This window comes from Colius striatus, chromosome 8 (assembly GCF_028858725.1).
Source record: "Colius striatus isolate bColStr4 chromosome 8, bColStr4.1.hap1, whole genome shotgun sequence".
NCBI classification, from domain to species: Eukaryota; Metazoa; Chordata; class Aves; order Coliiformes; family Coliidae; genus Colius; species Colius striatus.
In genome coordinates, this window is record NC_084766.1 from 35,494,019 (window position 1) to 35,517,991 (window position 23,973).

The window sequence follows — 23,973 nt, forward strand, 5'->3', positions numbered from 1 at the left end:
TTCCTTCCAGTATGCTTGTGATGTCCAAGCTGAGGTAGTGGGAAAACCAGCAAAAATGTTTTTTGAGTCTGCCTTAGCAGAAATGGGTGTTCCAGCAGAGCAGGTAAGGTTCCTCGTTCTGTGATCACTGGTTCTGCCTACTGATGCATTTTTTTCTGGTTTGCTGTCTTTCACAGTTACAGAGTGATTGTAGGGAATGTGGCCAGGAGGACATGGTAAACTTTGGGTGGATATGCAGGTGTTTTGTTCTCCAAAGCCAGTGTGCTATACCTAGTGCAGAGAAATGCTGACATTCAGGTTCTTCCTATGAGTTATTTTAAAAAAAAGGAAAAGAAAAAATGTTGAAAGAAATGCTTCAGAAGGAAAAAAACACTCCATGTTTGTTCATTCTATCAAATCATGTGACACAGACAAAAGACAACCAATGGCCTAGAGGGTAAATGCTAGCAGGTGGGGATCTGTTGAATTTCTTCTGCCCTGCTTTTTCTACCTCCCTTTCTAGCTCCCTTTCTACTTTGTACTGCCCTGAAAGGTATGACATTGTTGTCTTTTTTGAAGGTCCTTTTTGACTGCCTTTTATTTCCCTTTTCATTCCCTGTCTCTGTCTCTTTGCTCTGACTTGTGCCCTTCATATCTCTACCCAATTTAATCTTCCACCCCACCATTCTCTACTGTGGTTCCTCCTGCTTCTGCTCTTGTGTTGTACTTTTGTATTTACCTTCACCTCAAACCATACAACTCAAAAGAGCTTGCACTTCTGTTGTGAAATTCCTTTATTGGAGTCTAAGGAAAACAATACAAAAGCAATGAAGTTTCTCAAGGAGTTATGAAGGTGTTGCACATCACAAGATGATGGGTGCCCTAATGCTTGTCAGTGTCTGCTTGGCAACTGAAGCCTGCAACATAATGGAACTGCAACCAAAATGTTATTCATTTCCTCTGTTGTCACACTGACTACCTTTTTTTAGTGAAAAAGAAAGGCAGAAGTAAAATATTTTCTAATTTAGGTGAGCGGGAAACACTGACTGACCCCAAAACTCTGCCTGTGTGATTGGGTTCATCACACTGTCCACACACGCTGAATGTGTGATGCTCCCTACTTACTTAGTACAGCCCTTTCCCCCCCACCTCTGTAGCTGTGCTCAGATCCTCTTTATTGATTTGTTGTTATGTCACACAGACAGAAGGATGAGTATGAGATGACTCACAGACAGAGTGAATTACAGCATAATAATTCCATCAGGAAGTGTTGGTGACATTATAAACAACAAGAGGGAGGTTTGGGTGGCTTGTAGGTCCTTAGAGCCTGGAGATGAAATTATGACCCTGTAATTCAGTGTATGCTTGGCTTTTACTTTATTATAGAGTGTGGAGATGGAAAAGACCCAGCAGGCCATCTAATCCATCTCCTTCCCCGTGCAGGAGTGTTCCCTGCTCCACATCTATTAATGTTTTGTCCAGAGTAGTTTTCAGTGAGCTGAACAATGGGACCTTTGTCAGGACAGTGTTCAGAGCTGAGTAAGTTGTTTGATCAGGCAGTTTTTTCTGGGATTCATCAGGATTCTTCCCTTCTAACCTGTATCTCCATATTTCCGTTTGCCTTCCTGGATATTTTGTCCCGTTGGTTGTCTCTTACTAAAGCTATGTGTTCAGCTCTGGGCAGCTTCCCTTGTGATCTGGTCCCTCAGTGCCCCAACCCACTGTGGTGCTCTTTTCTGCAGTCTCCTTTCAGTTTGTCAGTATCTTCCCAGTAACAAGATAGCTCAACCTGAACATATTACCCCAGGTACAGCCATGGCAATTGTTCAATCCATTCATCCAACCAACAAACCAAGAAATGTATTTCAGACACAGAGTGCTGTTTGAAGAGAAGGTGGCTGGGAAAAAAACCAGGTTTTGTTAAAAGCCAGGCTCAGGTCTTGGGTGCTGCTTGTGTAAATTAGATGCATGAAGGTTTGTGTTTCATTTCTGCTTATTTCAGAAGCAATTGGTGTGCAGGAGCAGGAAGGAAGATGTTATTTTTGTTTCCTATCCTTGTGACCCTGCATAGTGGCATTGCTCGCCCTTTTCCACAGGCAGAACAGTGCCATTGTCCTCAGACACTGTTTTGTCCAGCTCATGGGATGCCAGGACCATGTCAGCCTGTAGCACCAAGGGAGGGATGTCATAACAGGGATGTGACTGGACACCACAGCTCTTGGCTCAAAACCTTTGCCTCGGGAAGCAAATTTGATTTAATGCATCAGCAAGCTGGCAAAAATGGTCCCATAGGGTGAGCGTCAGGGAATGGTTCCCATCAGCTTCAGGAGGATTTGCTTTGGGTACTGAAAAGCAGTAATAGTCCCCAGCAGAGATTATTTATTCTTTCTCTGCTGTTTGCCATAGTGCTGTAGTGCTTCTGGTGACTATATTTTGACTGGGATTTTTCTTCCAGTGTTAAATGCCATCAGTTTGTAGTAACGTGTCTAGTATGTGATTGTTTTCTATTCAGAGAGATTGGAGACAAAAGAGAGTATGTGTCTAACCAGGGAGGAGTGCAGTAAGCAGCACTGCAGAGCGACACCAGGCACTCCATGCTTCCAACTATGGGAAAAAATAGTCCTTGCTGCTGGTATGAAACCAGGATCATGATGCACATGCCTAGGAGGAACTAATTAGAGCAGAACAAACCACCTTAATTCTGAGGTCCCTTCCTAACTTTTGAGTGCTTGACTTGGAACTTTAATGTCCTTTGGAAAAGGATTTGTGGGTTGGTTTAATGCATCATCCATAATAAAACCTCAGTATATCCAGTTCAGTAAGCTCCTCAGTGGTGCACTGTGTTGCCTTTTAATCTGCCTCCTGAATGAGCTGTGCTTCTCTGCATTTGTAATGACATGACAAGGACTGATTTTACTTGCTTGTACTTTTGCAAAAATACTTGCCAGGAATTTGTGCCACCAGTGGAAGGCAGCTCATCCATACCATCATTAAGGCACTGCAGATGAGCTGTGCTTTTGAAAACATATCCCAATTTTCTTTCTGCTGACTTTTAATGAAAAATATTCCTTTAATAAAGCTCTCTCAGCACAGTGATGCTAGACAGGGCCAATCTCACATTTCTCAGGCTGCTTTAATCAATAAAGTTATCACCAGTCGTTTCCCTTGATATCTGCTTCTCACCAAGACCCTGACTTTGCCTTCTGCTGCTGAGATGTTTTCAACCTGCACTTAGAATGGGAAGAACTCCCCGAAGTCCAATTTTCATTTTAACCTTTCCTCAATGGCCTAGAAATAACAGATTGCTGGTATTACTTTAATAGCTTGGAAATTTAAACCTCTTAGAGGTAACCAGACCTGTCTTATGATTCAGTAATATGGCAAAGAATAACACATCTTAAAGGTTACTGAAATGCCTAATTCATATGTTTTAAGGCAGCTGTAACAGTGGATGATTTTTACAGCTTTACAATAAAGCCTAAATAATGTTAAGGTTCCGGTAGTTTTATGTAATCATAAAAAGTTGTCTCTGTAGCAAATAGTCCTGCTTTAGCAGGAGTTATGGCAGGTCATCCTGGAGTGCATAAACTACCAGTAGTTAACCCTTTCCCATTTCTGCCACCTGCAAGTCTCAGGTGGGAATCAGCGGCAGGTGAGAGCAGAGGGAGGACACCCTGAGAGTGGCACAGACTGTGCTGGCATCTCCTCCTTGTCCACCAGCCACGATGGGGGAAGATTTTTCCATCTCCAAAAGAACAGTGAAGAAGTGGCTGAGTGAAGTTTCAAGCTTTGAGTCCTGCTGAAAGCTTTTTGAAAGCTGTCTGGCCCTAGAGCCTTTGGAAATCTGCCCTGGGAGTTTTATGTGTGTTTTTGGTTTCACCTGCCTTGTTGTACAGCTTCTCTCAGGTCAGAGGCCACATGTGATGCCCTTTGCATGTTTGATGTTTGCACAGTGAATAGTTCACAGAATCCCAGAATGGTGGGGATTGGAAGGGCCCTCCAGAGCTCATCCAGCCCAACCTCCTGCTTAAGCAGACTCCCCTTGATCAGGAGGGGGCATAGGAATGTGTCCAGGCATGTTTGGGAGCCTCCACATCCTCCCTGGGCAGCCTGGGCCAGGGCTCCCTCACCTTAACCTTAACAAGGAGTTTCTCCTTGTGTTCAAATGGAACGGTTTGTGTTCCAGTTTCTGTCCATTACCCCTTGTCCTGTCACTGGCTACCACAGAAAAAAAGACTCCATCCTCTTGACACCTTCCTTTTAGGGACTGATCAGCATAAGATCCCCCTTCAGCCTTCTCTTCTCCATGCTGAACAGCACCAGTTCCTGCAGCCTTTCCTCCTCAGAGAGATGCTCCAGTCCCCTGATCATCTTTGTAGCCCTGCACTAGCCTCTCTCCAGTAGTTCCCTGTCTCTCTTGAGCTGGGGAGCCAGAATTGGATGTTGTACTCCAGGTGAGACCTCACCAGGGCACAGTAGAGGGGAAGGAGAACCTCCCTTAACCTGTTGGCCTCACTTTTCTTAATAATTCCAAGGTAAAAACATAGTCAATAAGTGACATGGGATTGTGAAGCACAGGAGAAAAGTCATTGCATTACATTTCTTGTGTGAAGGGGTTGAATTCATAATAAAGATTTTGTGTATAAGCTTTATTTCCTTCTTCCCCCTGGTACATTTGGCTTGATTAAGGTTATTGAACCTACAGTAAAAATCTGCTTGGGCATAAATACATTTGACTCTAAAAACAGTCACTGAGTCAATCTGAATTTTACCCACTTCCTTTGCATCCTACTTTAGCCTCTAAAGTAGCAAACCTGAGCTTGTCCTGGTAAGCACTGCCTAGCAACACGAGCATGGCTGAGTAGTACAGAAGCTGTCAGCCCCATTCACCTTCCTACTCCATAATTCCTGTTCTGATCAAAGGGTTTTCTGTGGTTTTAATGAATGCTCTGATTGCAGGTAAAAGTTACATGGGGTTCTCATTCACCACCACACGAGAACCTCTGAAAGATCACTAGTGTTGGCTGCTTGCATGGGTAAGAGGAATTAGTTCCCCACCTCCATTCAGCCCTGAGTCTGTGGCCTAGGTGCTCCCAGTAAGATTGCTGACTGTGATGGTAATCTCTGTGCCACAGACGCTTGTCCAATGGGGATTGTGCTTTCCTGTTCCCAAATTGTTGGAGGACATGTTCATCTCCTCCATTTTCACTGCTGCTCTGGCCTGAGTTTGATGGGGACTGCTCTACAGCAGTGGTTTTGCTCAGCTTTGGCACACATGTGCTTTATTTACTGCGTGTGTACAACCACAGACACCATCTCACCAGCTGTATGGTTCAGGAAGGTATAAATCACACCCATTTTCATTTGATGATTTGTCTTAAAACCAGAGAGACCATCTCACTACATTTTTGCCTTTCTTTCTAGGAGATATTTAGCCAATCTAAACAAAGTAACCTCTGTAGAATAATTCAACAGATTAATGGTGTGATCCCTGTGTAAAATGTGAACACGAATGGGGATCTTTTAATTCTTGCTTTCAGTGAGTATGTGACCTTTCCATTCTCTATCTTTCTCTCCTTTCCATATTGCAGTCAGAGAGGAAGTTAAACCCAGATTTGACAGGTAGAGTTTTTTTATTTCCCTTGACAGTGCACCTCTTGACCTCTATCTTCTTGCCAATGATTTTTTAAATCCTAAATGATTTGGGAATAATTGCTCCTCCTTTAGTGATTATTGCCCTTCACCGATAGTAAATCTGTGAAATCCCTGGGGGCTGGAGTACATCTTTGTATGCGTGTGCTGCAAGCTGGCCCGGACAGGCATCGCTGCTCAGCTGCAGCTGCACTCGCAGAGCTGCTGGGCATCTTGTCTGCATTGGGTGAAACCAGTGCCCTGGCAAGCAAGAGAGTGGCTGGTGGTCTCTACCCCTTTCCCATTTTCAAAGGAAATTCTTTCTTAGGGTTTTGAGAACCTGGGATTGAAACTGTCATGTCGTGCTGCCCATCAGGGCTCAGGGTGTGTGGTACCGGAGGGCAGGTGTGCTGCTGGGGACCCCCGTGGGACCATTCCCTGGCCCCCTCAGGGAGGTTTCACAAGGATTTTTGTAAGAAGAGAGTGCTAGAAACTATTAAAGTGGTTGAGAATGGTTAAATATCTCAAGGGGGCTTGGGTGGGTGGTGTTAGTGGTGGTCGGCTGGGAGCGGCATTGCCAGGTTCTTTGCAGCTCTGTAGGTAGCAGTGGGATCATTCACTTTTCCTCATCTGCAGATCCATGCTTTATTTGCTGATTACTGACCCATCATTTTTTTCCCAGTTTCCTGTTGGATTGGGTGTTTGGAGGAGTGATAGGGAAAGGTAAACTCTACAGGGAAGGCATTTTATCAGGAACACACTCTTCTCCACGAGCAGAGTGAATAAGGAAAATCGTCCAATAATGCAAGGACAAGAAGGACTGAGGCCCTGTCATCTGGTGCCTTTGAAGCAGTTTGCAAGCAAAGAGCTGGAAAAGCAGAGCTACCTGTCTCAAAGCCTGCAGCTGCTCCTTCCCTATGGGCATGACCCCTTTGTCACGAGTCTTTATATCTCTCCACTCCTTAAAGGAGCTTTCAAAGCCTGGCCACAGCCGTGACTCTCCTAGGCAGAGTGATGCAAGGGTGGGCAAGTATAAGCATTCAAAATAAACTTCTTCAACTGTAGTACCAAACAAATTACCCTTGGCTTGGGAGGGCATCCTATTGCATTCCATCTCTTGAGGGATGATGATCATCCTTCATGTCAACAGTATTAAAAAACAACATTGAAGAAAGGCTGGGCTAGTACTTACTGTATACAATCTTGCACACCACTCCTGATGGGTTCCCCAAAAGAGATTGGACCAGCTTCAGCTGACAGAAACAGATAAGTGTGCTCCTAGCTCAGTTTGCTTTATGAATGCTCTCAGAAAATCTTCTGTTCAACTGAGTCCTTAGGTATATGCTGAAGTTTCCTATACATGCTGTGTACTAGGTGGGAGAAGATTTGGTTGTAATTAGATGACTATTAAAACTAGCTCAAGAGCTGTAGTGTTTTTAGACTTGTTCAATGTGTATAATTTAGTCCTGCCCAGCAGGCAGGTTACAGAATGGGAGCTCAAGTGTGAGTGAACAGAAGATGCACTGGCTCAGGTATGGTCGCATGCTATGTAAAAGAGTGGTGCTGCCATGTGAAGGCAAAGGAAGGAGAGGATTTTGTTAGGCAGAAGTGGTAACTGGAATGTGTAATGCAGACTTTCTGTCTGGTTTTGAGTTTAAAGCTGTAGCCAGCTGTGTGAAAAGACTCGGTGTTCCCATAGATTGCTGCTTCTGGAGAAGCCGATCCCTTCTCCTGCATGGGCACCTCGTTCCCATGACCTCTCCAACGAGGGCCTATTTATCAGTTCTCCAGAGATGGAAGAATGCAGGGTTGGCTTTCTGTGTGTGCCTGGCAGAGTCCTTCTTGGTGCTGCTCTCAGTAGCCCAGCCACCATCTAAGACAGCCTGAGTCCCCTTGCAAACCAAGCCTGACCTCCTAAGCCCCATATGTGGGACAGACCCCGGGAAAACTCAAACCACATGAAATATAAGGACAATTTCTATGGTAAGGAAGGAAACAGTTTGCACAGTGACTACATGTATCTGATGTGAAGGTATGAAAATAACCAAAAGTGCTTGGGAAGAAGGGGAATCCAGGCAGGAACTGCTAGAGTCGCAAGGTGCTGTGGTTGTGAAAACCTGCCAGGATTATGAAGCAGGAGGCTAAGTCAATAAGGTGAAGATCAAGTGGCTGAAGACACAACTAATGAATCTGTTTTAGATAAAATTCCACTTCAACACAGAAGGTGCAAAAGCACACTTTAAAATCAGGTAGATAAGGTAGAGCTGGTGTGTTTCCCCAGGTTTAGATGCTGCCTTCAGAGTAGTCAGAATGCCTTTGGAACGTTAAAAGATGAGGTTTTGCTTATTAATTAAGATGACTGTTTTGCAAATATGCTGCTTTTTATTGAAACCATAAAATGAGCCCCCCTCAAACGTTTCTAAATTTGAAAAAACAAAATAAATGTCATATTTTTGTGATGCAGGATGATAACAAGCACTTGAAATCTCGAAGATGCAGTTGTAGTGAGGAAAACCCCTTGGCTGATAGGCTTCAGTTTAACAAAGGACTTTCACAAAGATGGCAACTCTGAAGTGAGCGTGCAAACCACGTGTTTTCATCCCCCAGACAATCTTAGAAGGTCTTTTCTCAGTTATTTTGGTAATCTACTCAGTTGAGTTAATTGCTATTTGCATAGATGTAAGCTGACTGTAACACAAACCACGCCGGGCCTCTGCCTGTCGTATCACACTGGGCAAAAATCAATGGATTCCATTTGACAGTGATTTTGCCCATTTCTGCCTCAGCCTGAGTGGGGGTTGGGATTAAGCTCTGCCAAGTGAAACATCTCAATGATTACAAGCTTAAGCTTTGGACTGGCTTCTAGAATACCAATGTTGAGGGAATGTTTCAAAAGCTAAGCTCAACTGAAACTGCGTGGAGCGCAATGTAAATGCACCATTAGGAACAGAATAGGACCAGCTTCATCAAATTCAGCCTCTTCTTCGAACTGTGCCGAATCACTTTGGTTTTAGTGATTGATTACAGATTGTGCAGATGTGTGTGGCACTAGTGCATTGCTTGAGGAGCTCTAGCATGAATTATATTCAAGGTAGGATGACTTTTAATCAATAGCATGACAATATTATCTTGTTTAATTTGTCTGATGGCAGTATTAAACATCAAATCAAGCTGTTTGGTATGTCAAAGGAGCATGACGTATGGCAGAAATAAAATGCACTTGAGACCAGTTTTTGTGTATTTCATTGCTTTGACAGGCCCTCATGATTGGAGATGATATTGTGAGCGATGTCGGGGGTGCCCAGCAGTGCGGGATCAGAGCTCTGCAAGTGCGGACAGGGAAATACAGGTCAGTGCACACCCAACACCCTGCTCGGGAGGGAAGCAGCTGTAGGGAAGGGGGTGGTGTTCACCTTTCTGCCAAACGACACTGTGCTGATTTCCTGACACCACCTTCATTTCTGAGAGAAGAGGGGGTACAAGTTTGGAATCTGCTGCACATTCACAGCTATTGCACACAAACAGAGTTTTTTCAGGCCTCCTCCAAGTCGTTTCCCATTGGTGACACAAATTTACCACCAGTGTACACTTACATTTGCTGTCTGAACAAACACCTCCTTGTGCTGCAGTTGGGCTTGGGTGGATGGTGACATTTACAAACCACAATTAGGGAAAACACTGTTTGGATGAAAGTGTCAGGAAGAGGAAGACATATTGTCATTCATGTTTTAAAGAAATACCTTCTGTTAAATTACTGCTGCAATGTTATTTCATCACAGTGCATAGAGCTGATGTGCTGCTTGTTTTGTTTGATGCTGGGTGCAAGTGTTACCCACTTGATACAAGGCATGTCTGAAATTTCTAGCAGGGTTAGGATTATAAAATTAGACTGTTGACTCAGTGATCTCTGTGGGTCATATCTCACAGCTTTGTGAAGGACTCCATATGTCTGCCATTTCCTCCAGACATGGATTCAGCACTGAGATGTCTGGAATGTGAGAGCTGTTTCTCCCCTTCTCATTTTACCAGAGTGCAGGCTTCTGCAGGCTCTCTCATCAAATGACCCCTCAAGCCTTGCTCCATGCAGGTGTCTCCATGATCCTGTGCTTGCATTGAACCAAGAGCTATCTTTCTGCAACTGCTCATAGGAGACCCAAGGGCAGTTATAAACAGGGCATGGTCCAGGATTGCCTGCTGGAAAATGAAACTATCATCTGATGCTCAGACCAGGTTAGGTTTGAGATCAACTCAAGGTGAGTCTCCAAAGGCAGTGCAGGCAGCAGTCCCTACATTTCATATTTGGATTCTGTAACACTGGAAATCTCCTGTTAGCCATAACCCTGCTTCTTTGTACTAGGCATGGTTCAGCAACACCATCTGTTGTTTGACATCATTTGTACTTGTACCATTTTTCTCCATTTTCAAATCCTGACACTAAAGATTCTGGTCTGGGGAAGGATGCAGCAAGTGAGGGGAAGGGTGCAGCAAGTGAGGATGTTGCTTGCCATAGGCTATCTGAAAAGTTGTTTTGATAGTTCTCAGTCAGTCTGTTTCTTGGTTTTCCTTTGTTTTTACAAGGTGATAAAATCATACCCAGTAAGTGATGATTTCTGAGGAGACACAGAAGAAGACACAGTGTATGTTGTGTATTTTTGCATCTTTAAGACAGTTCACCTGAATATCAGTTACCTACCTGAACAGAGCTTAAAAACATCCCAAAGGCTGAGGAAGTAAACATACAGTTTGTGCTGTTGAGATTGTCTGTAATCGGTGTGAACTCATTTCCTAAGGGAGAAAATAAGGACTCAGTGGTTGATTTTACTCTGATATTAAGGGACTCCCTTTGTGAATCCCCATGCCACACAGATATGGGTGTCAGTGGAGCAGGTATCTCTGCCCACAGAAGTGATTTAAACCTTTGCTACTGAACAAGTACCTCCTGTAATACACTTTGCCTATTGTAAAACATGCCACAGGTGATGCTGCATCCAAACTGTTTGGGCAACTGCCATGAACTGTATATTCACACACACACATAAATATGTATAATCATATGCTGGAAAAACGTTTTCTTGTTTTAAGTTTGAGTCATGATTTCACAGCTGAAAGGGAGTCACCAGCTGTTCTGGATGGGGAAAAGAAAGATTGGTTTCCACTGTTACGTTTCCCGTTTCAGTGTGTGGTTGCTGTTATCTGATATCACGTACTATTGTGGGGCAGCAAAATACAGATGAGTGTTCCTCTGCACTGTGGTGCCAGTCCTGTTGTTAGCAACTGTGAGTAAAATGAAATAGCTCTTTGCCAAGAGAGGTCAGGGATGTATGTATTTTAAAGAATGGCTGGTTTAATATACATGTAAAATCAAAACACAACGGTGATTATTGAGAAGGAAAAAGGGAAGTGAATGAAAGCTGATGGGCAAGATAAATTAAAAATATCCAAAAAGTCATTGTTTTATGGTGGGTTTAAAGTCTACTGTAAAGGATTATGCAGAAGTCCTCTCTCACTTGTGTGGTAGTCCTTGCTGTGTGCTACACCCAAGTACCTCTGGATGGCACCGTTACTACATTCAGTTCAGCGTCAGCCACAGCTTCGGGACCTCCCCAGAATCTCGGGCAGTTTGTGCAAAAATGCAAAGCAGGAAGGCATCAGGTTTTTGGTGTAGACGCTGAGTGTTGGTGAGCTGGGATTTCCACACGTTTCAGTCATGAGACTCCTGCGCTTTGGATGTGGGTGATCACCCCAGTTGAGTTGTCTCAGTGTTTCTATAGCCGTGAGTAGTGTTTTCCCCTTTCCACCACAACAGTGGTGCCTCACTTCAGCAAAACAGATACTGAGCTGGTCTGAGAATAAAATAATAAACAACAGAGTGATTCCAACCTGCAACATGGAATAAAATTTCCACTGGCACAAGTTAAGGCAATAGTGGGAGGTGTTGGGATAAGGGGGTGTTTTGAGTTGACCCCAGCCAACAAGTTTCTCTGGCATGGGCTGAGCAGTTGGATTGGCCAAGTATAGCCTTTCTTAAGTGTAAAGTCCAAATGCAAAGGGTCAATTTGGTCTGCAAGTTTGTCCACTCTCAGTTTGTCCCATATCTGGGACAGAGCAGGTCATTGTTTCAGACCTTTATGGTCTGAGAGAGGAAGCTGCTGTTAGGTGTTAGCACTGGGAAATCTGACACTAATTCCAAATTGTCTGTGCACAGCTCTGTGGAATCCCTTTCTGGCCAACATCTTTCCCATCTAGGGAAGAACATGTACTTGTCTTCCTGCACAAGGTATGTGCTAATTCCACTTGGAGCTAATTGGCCTTGACATCAAACCAATAACTTCCACAATACCTATTGATTCTGCAGGGCTGTGTAATATCCTCGTTCCTCTTCGTAGCGGGCAAGTTAGAGCAGAGAAAAACTACTTTGAGGCTTCTCCAACTGTCTCTGCATGGAAACAGCTTCAGGTGTGTCAATGTGTCAAATCACAGGTGGTTCTTGGCAGGGTAAAAGAATTATTTATCCCTTTCTCCTCATTGCTGTTTACATGTCTTGGTTTGTAAGTAAAGAGCTTTCCATTGCTGGTGAGCAGCCGTAGCCAGGAATATTCATGGCAGTGATAGCCACTGCCTCTGCTCACCTGTGGGCCCCAAAAGGGTTTCAGAGTCTGGTAGTATGGGTTCATCCCCTCTCAGTGCCCATGTGAGGTTTTCTTCATTTGATTAGGGATTTGTGTCATGGCCTTAGCTGATAGCACAACACCGCTGAGCTTCCTGGTTACAAACATAAGGGATGCCCCAGGGATGGAGGATAAAAGGATCGAGGCCTGTGAGATCTGTCATCTCCAGCTCTGCCACTGTTCTCCAGGAGAACTGGGTCAAGTTACTTCATGTTGCCATTCTTGAGTTTCCTCACTTTGTAATTATCCTCTGAGAATAACCATCCCAGCTTTCTTAATGAAGTGGCTTGTGATCTGTTCCTCCTATCTGATCGAGGAAGACATACAGAATGTGTACAGTTTTATAGGAAATTGGCTTGCCAGAAGGAAAATGCAGACATGATCAAGACAGAAGTTGTGGCAGAGGAAAAGTCTTTTAGGTTGCCATGGTCAGCTGATAAAGGATTGGGAAAAACAGAGTGGGTCAGCATGGAACTTCCTGAATGAGGTTATTAAATTAGTCTTACAACAGAAGTTTTGCACCCATAGCTGAGCTCACAGCTGTCTCTGTAAGTGAAAGCTCACAACACCCTTTGTGAAGAGGCAGTCACAGCTTATTGCTCTGCAGAGAAGTAGAGTCCCTCCACCCTGGCTTTCTTGCTCACTGCATTACTAACCACAACCAAGATGAACAACTTGGTTAGTTTGTTCACATCTCCTGGCCCTTGACAGAGCACACCAGAAGTGCGTCATGAGAACGAGCAGGCAGGGGCACTCCCTTTGTGCTGAAACACAACCAGAGGCATTTTGATGGCCTCACGCTCCTGGTAATTAATCCTATGTCAAGTGTTAAATGGAAAAAACCTTCCAACTCATAGTACACTGTGAAAAGTTGTATTGTAATTCGTGTTAGTTAATGTCTTAAGCAACGTTTCTTAAAACCTAGTGTCATCAAGTTGGGTTTCATTCTAGCATGACAGCTGATTGCAGACAATCCTCAGGCAGAGTCTTACTCACCATTTATTGCAGATTCAAATCACAGTTGGCTCTGTCCACGTGACAATCTTCACATGTGTTTATCACTTTCTCGACTATCATTTGGTTACCATAATCTTTGAATCCTTTGAAGAGGAACTTCAGGGAAACTCCTGCTTAGCATACACATACTCATCTGACAGACTTAAATTGTCCCAGTACTCTCAAGTGTCCAGACACATTGAAATGACAGGTTTTGTATCTGGTGCTTTAGGAATGAGTGGCCCATGAGAAGGTTCAAGTTCTTGCTTCTGTAGCGTGGTGTTACAGTCAAATCATCCACTTTTCAGTGTAGAGTATGGCCAATTGCAGTGCAAAGTAATGAATTCCATTGGAAAGACGTTATTGTTGGACTACAAATGGTGAACTGGAAGGCAGATTCTGCCCTCTGACTCTAAAAAATCATCTTTTGTGTGTCTTGAGTGTTTCTGTTTCCTTAGCTGAACACAGCCCAGTGTTTACTTTACTGGAAAGTTGCTGTTTGATATTAGAAATACCAGTTGGACTAGATAATTCTTGTAGGTCCTTTTCAAATGAACTATTCTGTTCTATATACAGATTATAGTTGAGGTAAAACATACATCCTCTTGCTTAAAGGTGCAAGGGAGAAGGGAAAATTCCTCTACATTGTAGGCAATGTGTAAATTTCATTATCTTCAGTCTAAAAGAGAAATGGGAGTTTGTGCTTATTTTCACTAGCCAGCTCATTTGTTTGTTGGTACTGTTATAAACCTGAAGGGAGCAGGGTGTGCTAAGGACAGAACCATGCTGGGTGCTGGATGGATGCTTACGTGCCATTCTGAAAAATGAGATTGATACAACCAAGCTTTCCTTAACAGTTCTGTTCTAATCAGCTGTCACATCTCAAACACTTAAGAAAGGAAGCAATTTGCATTTTGCAAATCAAGATGGTAGTGACCACGTCAGCCTGTGCTGCAGTTTTGCTTCCCCTCTTGCTTCACATCCACACAACGCATGCAGTGGCAAAGACAACTGCCTTAAAGGTTTCCATTTCTCCTCTTCTGAAGTGGACAAATAAAGGGCTCAAAGAGGAGGATGTGGTACCAATAACTGCTACTAAAAGCAAGAGTCAGTGGGATCTGGGAAGGCACGTGGCTCAGATGGGCTTGATGTAGGGAACTAAAGCACTTCCAGACCCTCTCTGCAAAGCATCCAAAGCTAATGGCTGCTTTGCTTTCATTCCCTTTTGCTCTGGTGCCTCGGTGTCTCTGTAGTACATGCCCTTTCAGCCTGGGCTGGCAGCTGTCCTGCAGCCAACATGGCCATGTACACTCCTGTGTCTGTGTGAGTAACACCAGAGCCCTTGGCAGCTGCTTGTCCAACATGTCTGTGTTTCTCTCCTCCCTACATAATTCATGAGCTGAGGTGGTGGTGGCAGGGCTGCCTGCAAGGAGGCAGCTCAGGGGCTTTCCAAGGTTTCCACAGAGACTTCATGGCCTGCACAGCAGCTGCTGTCACGGCAGCCACCCGGAGCCTCCCCCAAGCTGCCTGTCCGAGGAGACCTGCAGGCTTTTGGTAGGACAGGCCCACCTCTATCTCCTGCTAGACCCCCAGCCTCTCTCAGACATGAGCCTGAGATGGAACAGGCAGCAGGTGCTTGCTTGTTTGTACCTTTAGGGGCCTTTTCTCAGCGCCAGCATAAGGCTGCAGCAGACAAAGTCCCTGGTCGAAGCAGTCCTGGGAGCTGGCCGAGCGCAGCAGTGTTTCTCAACACTTGTCACTGGCAGAATGCTGAGCTTTATTAGCTTGTTCAACATTTGACAGCCATGATGAATACCATACCAACCCCTGACTACTTTATTTCCGTAGAAATGCTAATGAGCGTGTTGAAATGTGCTGCAGGAATGGCAGAACTGGGACAGCTGCACAGTTGGGCTTGCACTACAGAGATTTCGGGGGGTTAAAACACAGGTTCCTCTTCTCTGCATCTTTTTTTCCTGTAGTTAAATGTCACCCCAGCTCACTCGGTGCATGAAGGCCTCTCAACGAGCAGCACGGGGAGCGGGGCAGAAGGGGAGACTGCTCTGGTTGATAAAAGCAAAGCAGAGCCTTGTTTTCAAAGGGAGAGAGAAGCAAACAAGAGAGAGGCAGGCCAAGCCAGCTGCTGATGTAACTCCCTCCGAGCAAATGGTTCCCTATCTGAAACTTCATCTTCTGGCTTGGGCTCGTGCTCGCACTGTAAACATGTGAGGAGCTGTGCTGCTGGAGCAATACCTTGTGCTGGCACCCTGCAAAGCACAAAACAACCCAGTATTCATGCTGTAACGCTCTGCTGTGTGGATGCTGGAGGATCACCTGCAGGCTTAGCTAGTGATACTTGTATTTTCCTCTAAGAGTGGGTTTAACCAACAAATCCAGAGTAGCTGCCTGGTCCCTGCTGTGGTTTTTTGCTCCTGAGATGCAGAGTGTTTGTGTCGGTCTGCCAGGGCACACGGCCGTGCAGTTGCAGGGGAGTCAGGCTGTGGGATGCTCTCAGAGGACCACCAGCATCCCAGTTAGTCCCAGAGCCACGCTGGGGCCCTGCTGCAGGTGGGTGGCTGCCTCAGCAGCTGCAGTGGTGATGGAGGTGGGTGTTGAGTGGTGTGGGAGGAAGGCTACCAGCCTGCTCAGGCTGAGGAAGCAGTTGCAGGACATGGGCCTGCTGCCCCTCCAGCTGCTTCTGCTGGGCTCAGGCTGGTGGCTGGTTTTCATCCGGTTTGTGGGACATGATGTGACTTACCCAGACTTAAAAGTAAAGCACCCAGCAGTGTCAGCTTTATGTCTTCTGCAAGTGGTGGGGGAATTTAGGTGGGAGACTCTGATGGCTCTGTGATTGCTATGTACTGTGGCTGGAGGAAGAGTGTAATGTGAGAAAAGGGGTTTGGGTGAGGAGCAGCCAGGCAGTGTTCTTCACTGGGAATGAAGACAGCTTGCAGCTGGTGCTGGGGCATGACTCACGTTCACACTTTGCCCTGAAACGATGATGATTCTTACTTGGCTGTGGTTTTCAGTCCCTGCCAACGGCTTCTATGGCTCCAGCTCAGCTCCACGTGCTCACGGGCTTCAACTCCAGCCATCAGCATCCCTAAAAGCAGTGCTGGGCCTTGGGGCTGTGGGGAGCAGGGCCAGGGAGCCCCAGCTGCCCACCAGCTGCAGCCAGTGCACACACTGTCACTCTTCCTGTCGACCTGCAGCTCGTCTCCTCTTAACTCTGCTCTGAGTCAGCTCGTGGTCAGCTGGGACTAATACTCTGCTAAATGCTACTCCTGCTCCACAGGCCTGTTGCTGTGTGAATACAGTTTCAGTGGCACCTCTGAGTATTTGCTGCAGTCGTTTCAGGGGATGATGTTGGCTATGTTTTTTGCATGTTACTCTCCTTATGCCAGCAGATGCTTTAATTTCACAGCTCTTCTTCTGTTCCCAGTCAGAGGTGTATGGGGAGGAGAGGGTGTCAGGTTTGCCTTTCCAGCTTCCATTCACTCCCAACCTCTTGTAACCACTGTCAGTCTACACAAAAGCAGATTTACACCATATGTCCCCAGGTGGGAAGTTTATCCATGCAATGCATGTTGCTGCAGTGCTGCTGACCTGCAGAAAGAAGGGCTGAGAGTCATCCCGTCCTATTTCCAACAGCAGCAGTGCAAACACCCAAGCTGTTCCCATTGAGTTGCCTCTGCAGAGATCTGGGCACCTGTGGCTGTAAGGCCTCTCATTCCAAAGCAGGGCAGGCAGATCTGGATGTGCTCTGGGGAAGCTTCCTCTGCCCCCTGCCCAGGCTGGGCTTGATGGGGACCAGATCTACCTACAGCAATACATCACTTGCTTAAATGGCAGATGCACACCGTAGGCATTAGCTGGTCAGTGTACTGCAAGCAGAGAAATTAATGCAACCAGTTGAATGACCACTAATGAGAATTTGGGGAGGAGTTGGGGAGCATGGCCAGGTGATGGAGTTAGCAGAGCTGGGCAGGTGAGTGTCAGCTCAGAGGCTGTGGGCTGCACAACACTCTGTTTTGTACACTGCAGCTGCATGGCTCTTCTTCTACAATCCCCCTGCCCATCCCCTGGGATGCTGCCAGTTCCCAGTTTATACTGGAGGAGACATGTTTCTGACTGTGCAAGTTTCCAGAGGGCTTCGTGGGCCAGGCCACAGCCAGCAATGCTCTGCAGCACCAGATCAAATTCAGACCCTGGTCTGGGATTTACAGTCACAGTTTGTGAAGGGTAGGAAGGAGTTTGAAGTGGGCTTCATCTTGGCCTGAGCTGCCAGAGCACAGTGCTGAGCAAAGCAGCTGCCACCTGCCTTTAGAAGGGGCTCCTGTGCTGCAGAGCCCCTTCACCTGCCACAATGCCCAGCTTTGTTTGTTCAAACCCCGGCAGGCGTTTGCAGTTGAACAACGTGAGCTGTTCAGCTCCTCTGCTGGCTGCGTGACACTGAAATCAGGCCTAAAAATGGGAAGATGTCTGACCCTGTTGCTTGTAACCCAGCCTGGCACCTGCCCACGGTGACATCATCTGGAGGGGAAGCTGGAAAAGCTCCCAGACTCGCTGCTTTCCACACAGGAGTGCTAAACACGTGTGTCAGCGGGTGATCAGGCAGCACATTTGCCACAGCCGTGAACCAGGGCAAGGAGGGAATGGGGAAGAAAAGACTTGAAGAAGGAGAGGAATGGTCAGAAGCACGTGTCAGAAAGGAATCTTTGGGGCATTGTGTGTGTATAACTCAGGAGAGAGGACAGCAATATCAGAAGGTCCTGTTCAGGCAGAGCCTATCACTTAAGTATGAAAGATTTGTTTCCTTTTAGGTGTGCTAAAATATGTTGAGCTACAGTCAAGGCTCTGACCATCAGTCCACCCAGTGATATCTGGTGATATCAGTCTTGGCTGTGGTTTGAGCCTGCATTATTTAGACTTGCAGGTGTGTGGGTACTGCTCATGGTGGCCACAGAAGCATCTGACATGGGCCAGGTACTGAATGACCTCCCTTGGTTTCAGCTCTCTGACATTTAAAAGCAGCTTTGCCCAGGCAAACCCTTCAGGGATTTGATCCAAATCTGTGCTCAAATAACACAGATGACCCTGCTGTTGTTGTTCTTAATCCAAACTGCTTGAACCAGGTTCCTCACAGTTCTGCACCAAGCCTCTTTGTCTTCTCCAAAAATAATAGTGTGTAAAAAATGCATTAGGCAGTTTTCCTCTGCAGCCTGACATCTTTCTCCCTCTGGATGCTGCCAGGCAACTCCTGTGCTCTTCCTCTAACGAGGACACCTTTACCTCAGCGTTGGTGAGTCCTCACTGGAGTTAGTAGCTCTCTTCAGATGGTGAGAGCTAAGTGTGATATTTAGATGGGGTGTCTCTGTTATCTGTTTTCCTTCTGCCTTTTAAATGCTCATTAGATATTTATGATGCTGTTATAGCAAAGATGCCTAAAGCACAACCGTGGGCAGTGTTTGGTCTCTGAGTCCCAAGTGAAGCAGAAAAAACTGCTGTTGCTATGTAAACACTGTGTCAAGAGCTGATTTCCTCCCTACTGCTGAGTATTTGTAACTAACAATAGTAATGAAAAGAGGAGGAGAGTTTTACCGTGTCGATGTCTAATATGAAACCAATTGATTTGGTTTGAGACTGAGAAAAGTGTTGAGGCACGCCAGCCCTTCTTGGGGTTTTCATGCTCTTAGATCATCACAGCAGTGAAACTTCCTCCAGACAAGCTGGCTTACAGACATCTGCCACAGCTACAGGTGCAGACGAGCTGCTTTTCACATCATCAGCCTTTGAGTGGGATTTTTCTGGTTGTCTGCTGGGAAACGCCCAGGCTGCTGTTGCAAAGGTGTTTCGCTGGCATCTACTGAGCCTGTGGAATGAGGTGATAGCCCAGGCAGGAACTGGCTTCCCATCCTAGTGTTTATGGCCCAGAGAGGGGCTTAGGCAGTTTTTCCATGTTTTACCCATTTTCTCTGTGAAAGCTTGAAGCCTCTCGGACCGAGCAACGAATCTCTGCTTGCCACTAGACTGTAAGACTTGTTAGCTTTTGATCCCTGGTACTTTTTATTAAGTACAGCCTAAGTGGAATAAGCATGTGAAAGGCAGAGACCTAACCAGCTGGCAGCGATGTGGTGTAGGCCACTCCTGCTGTAGGTCGGCTGCTCCGCTGCAGCCCCGTCGTTCCACAGTAATGGAGCAGACAGAAATGAAAGCACTACAGGAGCTGGCTTTAATTCTTGCAGACAGAGCTCTTTATTTTTCCTAGATTTTCTAGGAAATACTCGACTTCCTTGTCATCTTTAAACTATGTAGGGAGGTGGGGAGTTGGCTTTTACCAAAAGCAAATGGACTTTTGCTTTGAAAAGTCCCTTCCTGCAGTTTTTGGCCGGACTGATCACTGCTCTCAACAGCCCCTGAGCTTCTCGATACAGTAGTTTTGTACAAAGCTGTGTTGTTATGTACATAAGCTTTTAAAGCTGCATCTCTTTGATATCACACCCCTAGATAGCTGTCCTGTAGTTTCACCCACAGAGTTGGAGATAGGTGCAGAGGACTTGAGGTGGAAGCCAGAGGTGCTGGCGAGCACACGACAGTGACCAGCACTGCTGCACGTAGCACGGGTCGTCAAGTAACATCCACATAAAAATACTGCATGTTAAAAGACTGTTACAGCATGAATTCAACCATATTGTGCACTCACTCTGAGGAGCAGTCCTTAAGGAAAGGCTCACATCCCCTTCCTCATGCCAAATCCTCACAGCAGACACAGCCTCCAATGTCCTTCAACTTACAGAGTGGCTTTTTCTCCTAGCCAGTCACTGGTTTCCACCTGGGATTTTCTCCCATGTCTTTCTGGCAGTTAAATACAGGCATTAATGCATCTCTTTCCAGAGCAGAGCTTTGAGACCCTGCCTTAACCAGATCCCTGCAGGGAGGGATGAGAGGCACAGAGGTTAGAAGTAATGCTTGGCCACAGGGTCAATTGCTCACAGGCTTAGTTTGAAAGTATTTGAGCATTAAACATATGTTGGAAACAGCCATGGTGGGGGCATTGTGTGGGCTCAGCCCTGCTGCAGATAGGCTCCCAGCTGCCCCTGGGCAGGCACTTGGAAGATGCCAGTGCCAAGAGGAAAGCTGAGACATCACAAAGGTACAAATACACTCCTCTGTTCAGCAGCAGCACTGACCTTTGTCATCTCAAAAGCAGCTCTGTCTGCCTTCGTCAGGCGTTGGAGGTGCCAGTCTCCTTTGTGCTGGCCCACACAGGCTCTGCTGAGGGTGCTCTTCCCTCTGTCCTGGCTCTCGTTAGTGGAGCAAAAGGACAGGTTTTGGCTGAGGACTTTGAGGCCAACTCCTGTTCATACAAAGGGGGTACAAAGACCTCAGTTGAAAAAGGGGAAGGAAAAAAAACCCGTCTGCATTTAAAGCAGCCTAATTAAAGTGTTTTTTTCCAGGAGCTGGCAGGCACACCACATTGCCTGCCCAAAGTGATTTGTGCAATTACCTTCTTTTGTGTTTGTCTAGTGGGGTTTTTCCTTACTGCACTCATTTAAGGGACATTGCTACCATCTCCTATGTGAAGTACCTTCAGTTTAGAAATAGGGAGACGGATTCTCACGTGCAATAAGGAATGGAGTAAATCAGTAGAACACTGCTGATTTACATCTACTGGTGCTCTGGCCCATGGGGTGCCTGGAAATAGCTGAGCAAGTGTAAAAGAAAAAAGAAATGGTTTCTGCATCCATCTGGAACACATTGCATACATCAGGGGAAGGAGAGGCATTTGTTGTGAGAGCAAACGCTTCATTTGTCAGTGTATGAGCTATTGGAAGCCTGGCTGTGGCTGGGATCCTTATAACCAAGATCAGTCTTCTCGGAATGGAAAAGTAACGACAATCCTAATTTTACCAAATCCTCTGAAATTTATTGTCTATTTATTTAACACCCCAGACCCTTTCCTGCAGCAGAGCATTGGCTAGATTTATGGAGGTGCACTTTAGTAATCTAAATCCTTGGGAGTTCATCTGCATGGCCCGTGGGCTGCTCTGGTTATTTTCACTGTCACTGCTCGGAGGCCGTGGGAACCAGGAATGTGGCTGGGGCCAAAACTCACTTGCAGTCACTCCAAACACTCCCTTCCACTTGCTTTGCAGGCCAGAAGTACCTGGCCTTCGTAGGCAGCTTTTGCTGTCTGTGCTGTTGGGAACAAAGCTTCTTCCATCTCCTCTTCTGCAGCAGCACAAAAAGCAAAATGCTTTGGGGCAACACAGGCTTTGTTAAAAAAGAGAAGTGATCCAGAATCTATGTAAATGGAAGCAAAGGTGCAGAGAAATGGCAGCTCTTTTGCTACCATCATTTAATATTAGAGGAAAATGCCTGGACTGAGGTTTAATAATCATTGCTGGTCTCTTTTGTAGCAAGTTTGTAATTGCTAGGCCTGTCTGCATTTGTGGGGTTATGAGCTGTGCTGCCTTTTGGCTGAATATTCAGTCTTTTCTTACCATGAGAGTAAGCCTCTTTTCCAGCCCAGCGTGCCTTGCAGGGGTTGAAACGCATAGCCTCGATTTCCCCTTCAACTCTAAAGCACTGTGGGATTTTAGAGCTCTTAGAAGCACACACAAAGCCCTGAAAGATGAGAATAATGACCCAAAAGAGGCAGAAGGAAAATGTCCTTTGAGTCCTTCCGAGTCAGAATTTCAGTCCAAGGGGTTTGGTAGCACTGTGAGCCTTTGTGCTTGAAGGCACAAGCCAAATTCTCACTTAACAACATTCAAAAGGCAATTTTCCTTCAGGGCACAAGTTCTAATATAAAATCTCCTGCTTTTTCCTAAACCACTGTCAGAACCTGGCCACAGTTGAAAGCCAAATGCACAATTAGATCAGGCTGCCTGCCTGAACTGGCGTGGTGCCTCTCACGTGCTGCACCTTCCTGTATGAACACACAGGAGGGCTGCAGCATCGCTGGGGCTGCTGCATTGGCACCGCTACAGCTGCATCGTCACCAGGAGGGCCACAAGCTCCAGATGGTAACTGGGGAGGCAGGAGGGGAAGAGGAGTTTGGATGTGTTGTTTAGAGGTGTATCAGGAAGCCTCAGTGCCCTGGTTGCTGAAACAGGGTCTTTACAGGCCTGTGCTGCCATGTCTGCCTGCTCTTCACCTTGGTGACTGACTCACGTTTCTGCATGCATCCAGGTCCTGGTGTCACAGTGTGGGATTGGTGGTTTATTAGGGAATGTCAGTGCTTTTCAGCCTGGGAGCTCTTAAACAACTGGCCTGAGCAAAAGGAAGAAATCTTTGCATGTGCTTGGGAAAATGGTAGGACACCAACATGAAAGATACTCCTCTCACAAGCTTTAGTTATACCCTTAGTGCCAGCTCTGCTCCACATTCAAGCCCTTTGTAGGCAGGTTGTTGAACAGCCAACAGCTGCTCCGGGTGTTAGAAAATCAAAGTAACTTCCTGAGGTCTTTGTGTCTTACCAGTTTCCTGCTGCAGCATGGGCAAAAATTCTAGAAGTGGATGTGGGTGATGGAGCCCTGGCACAGGCTGCCCAGAGGAGGTGTGGAAGCTCCTTCCTTGGAGGTCTTCAAGACCCGCCTGGACATGTTCCTGTGTGACCTGATCTAGGTGACCCTGCTTCTGCAGGGGGGTTGGACTGGATGATCTCTAAAGGTCCCTACCATTCTATGATTCTATGATCTGGCAGCAGGAGGGAGGTTTAGGAGTGGCTTCTGGCTCATGGAGAGCCTCACCAGGCTGGAGAGCCATGTGCAGATCTGATCCCTCTCCAGCTGAAGATGCTCGGAGCCTTTTCCATCACTCTTGAAGAGCTGAAGAAGGTCTTGTAAATCCCACAAGTATTGCTTTCTTCCCGGATTATTTTATTCCCTTTAAAACATTGCACACCCCAGTCAGAAGAGGCAGAGGTGTTCTCAAAATCCTGCCCCCGGATCCCTTTCAGCTACAAAAAAAAGCTGGGGCAACATTCTCTGCATCTTGGGAGAGTGTTTTCATGTCATGTAAACACAGGGTTTCTCAGAAGCTGCTCTAAGAGGCTCTTAGAAAGTTTTAGTGAGCGTGTTACAGGAGATGTTAAATAAGGAAGTCCCAGAGTGGGGGATGGAGTAACCCCCTTCCCTCCCGTCAGTGCCTCAGACCGTCTGTTCCAGCTGTAGTGTACGTTATTTAGCTCAAAGTTGCTTCTTCTGGCACCCTCCTCCCACACACTTGTGTACTAATATGGCCACTCTCAAGGGCTTTGTCACTGCCAAAGCACAGGCTATTGCCAAAAGAAGAAGACAATGAAGAGGAAGCGGCAGAGTTTGGATGTAACCGTCTGAAACTTACCCACGCTGAATCATAATGCAGAGCGTCGTTTCAGCCAGACAGATGCTTCCTGGATCGAAAGGAGCAACTGGATCTGATGGGAATGGATAAGCAGATTTGCATCTCCCAGTTCCTGCAGCTCTGGTCCCCCCTGGGCTCCCAGTGACTGTCCCTGCTTGGCCATGGGTCACTGCGTGCTCGTGCGTGGTGACTCGCTGTCAGGAGGCTCAGGTTGAGGGGTTCCTGAGCAGCCCAAAGCCTGATCCTTCCGGGTTTAGATGGACACTCGTGTCATCGCTGCACAGGCTGAAGTTGCTGCTGATGGATGAGCTGTTCTTGCACAGTCCCTTCCAGCTAGTGAAGGGACATC

General features: G+C 46.3%; 1 protein-coding gene across 1 annotated transcript in view; it reads left to right on the plus strand.

Moving 5' to 3' along the window:
• The window catches only part of LHPP (phospholysine phosphohistidine inorganic pyrophosphate phosphatase), a 79,091-nt gene that overhangs the window by 16,414 nt on the left and 38,704 nt on the right, over nucleotides 1-23,973 (plus strand). The window contains exons 5-6 of the mRNA XM_062001456.1: nucleotides 11-103; nucleotides 8,868-8,959. Coding sequence (XP_061857440.1) covers nucleotides 11-103; nucleotides 8,868-8,959 — 185 coding nt within the window. The remainder of the gene's footprint in view (nucleotides 1-10; nucleotides 104-8,867; nucleotides 8,960-23,973) is intronic.